This window comes from Haematobia irritans, chromosome 3, assembly GCF_050003625.1.
Source record: "Haematobia irritans isolate KBUSLIRL chromosome 3, ASM5000362v1, whole genome shotgun sequence".
Classification (NCBI taxonomy): domain Eukaryota; kingdom Metazoa; phylum Arthropoda; class Insecta; order Diptera; family Muscidae; genus Haematobia; species Haematobia irritans.
Window position 1 is genome coordinate 37,431,448 of NC_134399.1, and position 9,887 is coordinate 37,441,334.

The window sequence follows — 9,887 nt, forward strand, 5'->3', positions numbered from 1 at the left end:
GCAAACATTTAATTTATTACAATCATTGTGTGCGTAAAAGTTTTAAAAGTTCTGTAAATAATAAACAATTTATTTGAGGAATATTTGGAACATATATTAACAATTTTTAAAAGCGATTAGCTGGTTTAAAATTTGTGTACACAGCCCTGTTTGTTTGTTGTAGACTTAAATAAATTTTTGCTACCGAAAATTTCGCTAAAGGTGCACCTTTACGTGGTGGTCCAAGACTGGTTCATGAAGTCATGTTTAAGCGGTGCTTCTACCAAACTGAGTAAAAATACAAAAATTAAAAAAAAATCTTTTTTATAACTTTTTTGAAAATGTTATCATAACTTGAAAGAATATGCTCTAATGCAATAAAGCACATCGCAGACTATCAGTTATTCCGGACGACAGAGGTCGTGTCGAACATATTCCATATATTGGCCACATTATAAGTTAAGTCCGAAGGCATAATCGATACTGCTGCATGTTTATGGGATAGATAACACATTTACCGATTATTTAGTCATCAACGAATTGTTGTATCGATTGGACACACTGTAAGATTCTTTACAAACACAGACACTCCCTCCGGAAAAACAGATTATAAGTTTTTCCAGACATATCCCAGATATTTGCCACACTATAAGTTATGCTCGAAGACATAATCGATACTGCTGCTTGTTAATGGGATCGATAACACATTGATCGATATTTTACTTACCTCCGACAATTTTTAGCGTTCGGCCACACTGTGAGATTCTTTACAAACACAGACAATCCGTCCAGTAAAACTTAGAGTCTGCAGGGCGCATAAAACACACATTTTTCACGGTTACTTTTGACTATAATACGGTGTTCTCACCAAGCACCTTTTGGGGTTTGAAATGTTTTCCCTTTATAAGCACTTCAAAACGTGTCGTTTTCGCCATACTAAAAAACCAGTTCAAAACACAAGTTTTCCTACAAAACACGTCAATTTTAGAATGTGAACCCACCTAATTTGGAATATACCCCGAATAACATACGATATTCAAAATATATGTCAAAATATTGAAATAAGTTTCATAGAAAAAAAAAAGAATAAACAAAGGCTTTTAAGAACATTGACATGTGAAAATAACATAATTTTTTTTTCCTTTGCGCTCGCGGTAATTATTTGAACATAGGTTGCATATATGTAAATTTCGAGTAAATGTGAATTTCTAGTTTCCATGGTAACTGTCAAACTAAAACATCTCAACCCGGTGTGAACGGTGAAATGTTTTGGAAAAACGAATGAGGAAAACGACTCGGTGGGAACATAGCCTAAGTTTATCCGGACGACAGTGCTCTTGTAAAATATATCCCAGATATTGGCCTCACTATAAGTTCTGTTCGAATACACAATCGATACTGCAGCAAATGAGATCGATAATACAATCGCATTATATTTGAATTCGTTCAATAGTTTCACTATTCAACTTTTCGAGGCAAATCCCACATGTTGGCCAAATTACAATTTATGTTCGACCATGTAATTGCTTACTACATACCAGCCTTCCAGTGTAAATGTGCCATATCAATAATTGTGAATTTCTCTATTAGTAGACGCCATTATTGTGAATTATCTCTGGTGTTTACATTTTTTCAAGCTCAGAGTACAGAGCCATCTTTAATATTTCAGACGTCAAACGACGAAATTGAACCCATTCCAACTCGGAAGGAAGGTGAAATCTGTATTTATAATTTAATAAATATAACCGGGATCTTAAAAAAATCATTTACTTGTATAAATGGGGAGCGGTATTTATGTCCCATGAAGGCGATAGTGTTAAAAAAGTAAGAAATATAGCAAAACCGAGACATTCTGGTATAATCACGAAAATAGCCAAAAGCGTGCATTAACAAACACGTCGAGATTACATTTTCTCTGATCTAGTTATTTCCTTAGAAATTACTCAGGGCAAAAATGTCGTATCCTCCACCGCGTCCACCTATAGCCCCATATATGAATCCATCCATACCTCCGCCGCATGTAAGTATTATATTCTGATTAGACGCCGTGTGTGCATAAACATATTGTTCATTTACCCAAATAGATGATGGGACATCCACCACCAACCAGAGGTTATAGAAATTCGGCGACTATAAGTTCACAACCAACAGTATATCAAAGACCACCGGACCCAGTGCCTCAATTTCAGGGTCCAATAATTACAGTTTTTATTGGTATGTTTGAACGTGCATGTTTCTCTCTCATTCATAAATAAGTTTACATGTTTCCATATATGCAATTTTCAGGCAATATCAGTGAGCGAGTCCCAGAAGTTCTTATAAAACGTATATTGGCCACATGTGGACCCGTTGTTAACTGGAAACGTGTTTCTACCTTTGGATTTTGTGAATATGAGTACGAATTGTAATTGCACCGATATATTTTTATTAACTGGTTCCACCCAATATTTACAGTGGTCCTACTGCTGGCATGCGTGCTGTGCGACTTCTTAGTGAGATTGAAGTGGACGGTAAAACTTTGGTGGCAAAGGTTGATGCGAAAAATAAGCTTTTACTGGACAATTTCAAAGAGGAAGAACGCAAGAATGGATCTCTTGAAGAAAAGAATGAAAAACACAACGATGATGATGCCTTGAGACTAATGCGACAAATAATCGATGAACACAGGCAGGAAATAGAAGAATTTGATCCAAACGCTAGAAATGACATGTTTGGGGGAAGAGGAGGAAAGTTAAAACCTGGACGAGTAGACGAAGTAAAGGTTCCCAAAGCTCTTAATGAGACAAATTTAGAAGAGGACAAGCGAAATCTCATTAGCAGTGAAATTGGAAAATTTAGGAAGAGAGCCGAGGCAGACGAACATCGTAAAGAAAAAGAGAAAGAAAGAGAGAAGGAGAAAGAAAAGGAAAAGGAAAAAGAAAAGGAACGAGACAAAGAAAGAGAAAGGGAGCGAGACCGTGAACGTGAACGAGAACGTGAGCGAGATCGCGAACGTGAACAGAAGGATAAGGAAAAACGAAAACATACCAGCGATAGCGAACAGGACTGGGATGCAGATGAGCATGAAAATGGTGCCGTTAAAGGTGTCACCATTGCATCGCCCGTCCGTATTAAAGAAGAGCCGGAGACTGTCAAGGATTCACGAAGAAAACGTAGTCCATCACGATCCAAGGAACGCGAAAGAGATTATAGGGAAAGGGAAAGAGAGCGCGAAAGAGAAAGGGAGCGTGAACGTGAACGAGAAAGGGAATTAAGGGAAAAAGAAAGAGAACGTGAGAGGGAAAGGGAGAGAGAAAGAGAACGGGAACGCGAACGTGAGCGTGAACGTGAGAGAGAACAAAGGGAACGAGACCGAGAACGTGAGAGAGAGCGTGATAGAGAAAGAGAAAGGTAAATAGCAATAACTATCTTGTATTCATATAGTTCTATAGCATGATCGTTTCAGAGAGCGCGAAGAAAAAATTAATAAAAATGTAAGGGATGTCCAGCGTGAAAAGGAAATGGAAGATGAACTGCGTGAAAGAAAGAAGGCCGAAAAGAAAGCTCGTGAAAAGGAAGAGGCATATCAAGAGCGACTAATGAATTGGGAGCAACGGGAAAAACGCAAAGCTAAGGACTATGAAAAGGTCTGCTGAACTTACTTGGTTTTTTTTTGTCAAAATCTTATTTCTATTTGTGAAAATATAGGTGCGCATAAAGGAGAAAATTAAACAAGACGAAAAGGAAAAGGAAGCTAAACGCCTTAAAGAGTTCCTAGAAGACTACGATGACGAACGAGATGATGTCAAATACTACAAGTAAGAATTATATACACACTCTTTACCGGTGTACTTTTAAATTTATCAAAATTGCCGAAGATGCCATACACATATTGCAAGAATATATCAAAATAAGAATTTTTAAATTTACTTAACTGACTTTTGTAGCATTACAAATCGTATCATAAGACTTCTGAGGCTGACAAACATTGATAGTTTATGTTGGACAAAATGAACTTAGCACATTAGTAGCATCCTTTTGAATTACATTTTAGATTTTGTTGTGTATTTCCTCATATTACATTTCTTATAGGTGACAATGTTATACTCAATGCATTGTGAATCCTCAGCAAAATCCAACTTAACATACGCTATAGTTACAGCTGTGGCTAAAATAATAGCGGGGAGTAATCTTAATGCAAAATTATGGGAAAATCTTTAACAAAGCAAAATGTCGTGCGTGAGCGTGAGTCACGAAAATAATATCTTCGTGAGTGTGCGTGAGTAACGAATTACTCTCACGAAAATATTCCTGCTCACCAACATAAAACGATTAAGAGCTAAATTCAATTACAATTTTAGTGCACCTGAGATGTTAAGAGTTTAATAACACTCTCGATTTTAATAATGCTCATGTTTTCAGACACTTCAGCAAGGTAAATTAATCATAAAATTATTCGTGAGTCACGATATTTTTCGAGAGTATCGGTATTTTTCGTGAGTCACGACGTTTTCGTGCGTGAGTGTGCGTGAGTAAAAATTTTCTTTTCGTGAGTGTGCGTGAGCGTGAGTCCTACCAAAAAATATCGTGCGTGAATATGATTTTTCAGTCGTGAGTGTGCGTCAGCGTGAGTAAACTATTACTCACGTCGTCACACCAAGTTTAAGTCATATTTTGTTAAAGTTGTGGGAGCAATTGCATATTTTTCGGACATCACAACCAATGACCAAGGGTTTCAATATTTCATGGTAATCATTGTTGAACAGTCCAACATATTTTGTTTTTCTGCGTAATGTTTTCCTTTTTAACAATATTTTTAACTCAGCTTTATTTACATCGATGCCTCCCACGACCAATATGGAGCAGATCTATCGGTATAGATATTTGGGATAAGTAGGTGTTCTGCATAAATTTAAGTTCAAGAATATTAAAACATGCTAATTGTCTATTTAATAGTGGAATTAACTATCGATGATAGTAGAATTTGTTAAAAATTTTTCTAAGAAGTCGAATATTCATTTATCCATAATTTGAAAAATAGTTTCAAAATCTAAATTTTCATTCTTATTAAAATTTAAACTAAATTAGGATAGCTCTTAAAAATAATACAACCATTTCTTAAGTAAAAATTATAGATAAAGATTGGATATGTATTTTGGAGCCAAATCTAATAGGAGCAAAATCCTCTAATCGATCGTGGCAACTTCCAATTGAAATGGAAAAAGATCTTCTAATATTGGCTCATTCATTGAAAAGTCGAAAATTCAAAACTAGATATTTCCAAAACTCAATATTTACCATAGTCTAAAATGCTGCATAATTTGTTGTTTTTTTTTCAGTCTAATTTCAATCTCTTGCATTGGAATGAATAAACACAAAGTTCTATTGACAAATATATGTGAATTTATTACTTTTAGGGGTCGAGAGCTACAAAGGCGACTGGCCGATCGAGTTCGTGAAGCAGATCTTGATGCTAAAGATCGTAATAAAGAACAAGAAGAATTGGATGAATTAAAAAATAAAATATTCAGTGGAGAATTCGAGAATCCAACTCAAGAATATGAGAGGGCCAAAAAGGAACACGAAAGACTATACAAGCCTCAGATTATTATCGATGTTAATTTGGAAAATATCCAAAGGAAGGAAAAAGAACAGGAACGTAGTAGGGACAAATACAATAGCACTTCCGATAAACGGCACACATCACACGAAACATACCATAGAAATGATGATGGCGTGGGTATCACAGGACCTGCTACAGGTGGTTTACATCCCATACCTCCGGCTCCCGTTCGGCAACTTTCAAAAGCCAGGTCTGTTGGCTCACCTTCCAATGACGAGGCGTCCAATCATGAAACCGCTTCAAATGCCAGTAGTCGATACAGCCGCCAAGACTCGGAATCAAGAGACTATGCTGACGATATGGAGTCAATGTCACCTGCAACTCCCCAAGGATTTTCCCACGCACAAACAAACGATTCCGCGTTAACACCTCCAACAATGCCTACCGTTGGTATAAGCCTAAATTTAGGAGTCAACACAAAAAAGAAGAAGATCGAATCTACCGCTGGAGTTTTCAATACTGAAGACGACAATGATGATGTCTCCAACACCAAAAAAAGAAAATTGGTTCCCCTGGGTGAAATAAACAATTAATGATAACGATTGTACATATATTAAAATACTGTCATATATTCCAGATTACGACGATAATCAAGGAAAACAACTGAACTCACACGGCGTTCCCAGCGAAAGACACGATGTAAACGTTGGGTCAAACTCTATTTCGGGATCTGCTGGAAAAGGTGGAAATGCACCAACAAATAAAAAGCATGGTAAGAATGACACAGCTGATGCAGCAAATATCAAAAAGGATGACAATAGTGGGTCAAAGGTTCACGATGAAAAACGACGTCACATAAAAAGCATTATTGATAGGATACCAACCCAGAAGGAGGATCTCTTCAATTACAAACTCGATCGTAATGAAATCGACAACAACCTTATGGAGCGCAAAATTCGCCCATGGATTAATAAGAAAATTATTGAGTACATAGGTGAGCCAGAACCAACGTTGGTCGATTTCATATGTTCCAAAGTTCTAGCTGGTAGTTCTCCTCAAAGTATTTTGGATGATGTTCAAATGGTAAATGATTCTGGTCCAATGCTCGCTGCCTATTTTTATCAAATCATAATTTTTATTTTCCAAAAGGTACTTGACGAAGAAGCAGAGGTTTTCGTAGTAAAAATGTGGAGACTTCTCATCTACGAAGTGGATGCAAAAAAGATTGGTTTAGGTAAATAACTGCTTGTTTTATAAACATAATTTTTTGTGTAATAATTAATTACATACTGGGAAATATAAATTTAATAGTACCAATACATTAAAAATCCATTTGAATTCTATATCTGATAAAAATAATGTATGCAAATGTATTGGCCAATAAAACATCAATTAGGGTAGCATGCTATTATGCTGCCAAGAGAGTATGGTGGACAAATATCTATCTGAATAAAACAACACGAATTCATCATATATGTATAAAGACATGTGTTTCACTTAATACGATGACATGGGGGGAAATAGGCCAACGACTTATTCTTTTGCACCGGATTGACCCGATGGGTCCAACTCATCGGCCAGCGGCTGCCACAACAGTGTACGGGTTGTTTCGTACGTCTTTGTGTGTTGGAGAAGGTTCATCATAGAGAGAAACCCTGGACCATAGAACTGTTCGGTCTGCCGAAATCTGATTCACCACCTTTCGGTGAGGTGTAACCCGTGCTTGGAAAGGGTGCACTTCCGGAATTGCTCTGACATAACATCGCTGCGGGAGTTTAGTCAAACTGACTACGTGGCAGGATGCTGTGCCAACAACAACAGCAGTGGGTCATCAGATTATGCGACCCCCGACATCTCCCGCACAACAATATTCTCCGCCGCAGCATCTAACACCCAATATGCATGTACCAGTTTGGGATAGTGCTCCGAGGTAAGATTAGTAAGATTGTGACTTTATAAATCGGAAGAGGATCAGCGTCTCAGCGATTCAAGAGACTCAGCTGAATGTTACCTGCAGCAGAGCAGAGCAGATAGATTACTTCACATTATGCACGGTGAACGAAGAGGCTTGCTTAGAGCACCTGAAGTAATGTAGCTTAGCTCATCGCATTCGTGGTCTCCGAGCCGATGATACACCACAACTTACCATAACCGAAGTTACCAATGTCATCAACAGCGCGAAATCATCTAAGGTGCTGGGCCCCGACCGAATTCGAATCCCATTATACCCGATGTCAGGAAAATGAGTAGGGTGAGTCCATTACTAAAGTCAGGCAAAGACTCGAATAAAGGTGAATCGTACAGACCGATATCCATTCTCTCGCAAGAAGCCAAGACACTTGAGACAGTGGCCAATTTCCCTTCCCAGCTGCTAATCATCAACATGGCAACCGGGCCTATTGTTGGGGACATATGCGATCGATTGAACGTCTACCTCGCTGATCTTACCAGTTATTTCACAGCTAGAAACCTGAGGATATCTCCCACCAAATCCTCAGCCACACTATTTACTACATGCACAGAAAAAAAAATTCACGAAAATTTTTCCAATTAAAATCTTAATTGAGTTTTAAAAAATATTCAATTAAAAATTTAATTGATTCAACAAATTTTTTAATTGAAATAAAAATCAATCACACAAATTAATAGTATCAATTAAATATTTAATTGGATCAATTAATTTTTTAATTGACTGTCAATTAATTTTTTAATTGATACTATCAATTCTGTGATTGAAGACATTTCAATTAAAAAATTAATTGGATCAATTAATTTCGTGATTGAATCAGAAAAAAAATTTTTTGTGTGTGGGCATGGATATCCTTTATGCGGAAACCAAGATAATCCCAGTGCGTAGATACAAGTACATCTTGTCAAATCAGAACCTCTTGGGTTGCTATAGAAGTTGCTATCCAAATCACCATCTTGTGGACAGGCAACCACCACCAAGAATGTTAGCGTTGATCTTCACCTTCTAGAGCGCAAGATCCAGTGTTACAAAAGAGAACCTCTAGATCAGGCAGCATACCAGACAGGATTCATGAGGATACTGTAGCTGAAGCGGTGAGAAGCTACAAGGTTAATCCTGTTCCCGTAGCTCGACCACCGCCCATAGCACCGTAGGAGAGAGACCTCCCACGGCAGGTAGTTTTAGTCTAAGGCATTCCATGCAAATTGGATAACAATTGAGGTGTCTAGACGTTCAAGAGATTAAATTGGGAGATCGGACCGATACGCCTATAGATTTCCAAATTCAAACAAATGGACCGATTCGCAACGTCTGGTTTATGGACCAAAATACCTCTAGACCTAAAAATTTGTATTTCTAGACAGACATGCAAGAAATTAATTCCAGAGATCGGTCTATATGGGGGTTATACCAAAACATGGACCGATACATACCATCTTCGGCACACTCTATATCTAGGTTTTGTATTCTAGGCACTTCGGCTAATAATTGGGTGTCTAGACGCTTCAGAAGTCAAATCGGGATGTCGGTCTACATGGAGCTATACCAAAACATGGACCGATTCACACGATCTTGTTTATGGACCCAAAATACCTCTAGGTTTTAAATTTCAAACAAATCGGATAAACATTGGGATGTCTAGGCGCTTAAGAAACCAAATCGGTTCTGCGCACCTATTTAAGGACCTTAAACACATCTTGATTTTGAATTTCATGCAAATCGTATAAAAATTGCAGAGTCGGTTTGTATGGGGCTATATGAAAATCTGAACCGATATGGCCGTCTTCGATCTGGACTGATATCGCCCATCATCGAACTGCAGACAAAAACGAGATTGTGAAAACTTCAGCACGATCGCTTCATTATTGAAGACGGTAGCATGATTACAACAGACAGAAGAAGGTAGAACTCGACCAAAAAATCGGCATTTGCCCAAAAATCGATAATCGGCCTTGGGCGTCAAGAAGCCGATTAACCGAAGTTTTTTGAATAATTTATTTATTTATTTTATTTTATTTCATATATTTTATAAATAAATTTACAAAATATATTGATAGGGTGCCGGATAGCAGAGATCATATGCACCCATCCATTTCCAAAAAAGTACAAGTTAACTTAACTAAACTAATCTATGACATAAAAAAAAAAAAACATTAGAATAGAAATAAAAGTAGATCAAGAAATTAAAAAATTAAAAAAGACTATATTATTTAAAACTGTTTTCTGTTCTAAATGTCACATATGTTATGGATCCGAAGTGAAGCCCGAATCTTTGGAAGCATATCGGCTCTGGAGCAATCTAATAATTCAGTCAATGTAGAGTCAGTCCTTGAGGAAGCACATTCAGCAAGGATATGTTTGACCGTAAGAGGGATGAAACAAAATTGACACATAACA

The 9,887-nt window shown here is 37.3% G+C and overlaps 1 protein-coding gene across 2 annotated transcripts; it reads left to right on the plus strand.

Annotated features, from left to right (window-relative positions):
* Nucleotides 1-1,635: 1,635 nt before the first annotated feature.
* Nucleotides 1,636-7,004, plus strand: LOC142228392 (RNA-binding protein 25). Of its 2 annotated transcripts, none has more exons than XM_075298810.1 (10): nt 1,636-1,803; nt 1,916-1,999; nt 2,064-2,193; nt 2,266-2,374; nt 2,434-3,369; nt 3,425-3,605; nt 3,667-3,776; nt 5,376-6,097; nt 6,159-6,604; nt 6,671-7,004. In XM_075298810.1, exons 1-10 carry the CDS (start codon nt 1,774-1,776, stop codon nt 6,761-6,763), a joined length of 2,841 nt encoding a protein of 946 aa, XP_075154925.1. In that variant the 5' UTR covers nt 1,636-1,773; the 3' UTR covers nt 6,764-7,004. The 2 variants fall into 2 exon arrangements, with proteins under 2 accessions (XP_075154925.1, XP_075154926.1); XM_075298811.1 differs by having other exon boundaries at nt 1,646-1,803; nt 1,904-1,999.
* Nucleotides 7,005-9,887: the final 2,883 nt, after the last annotated feature.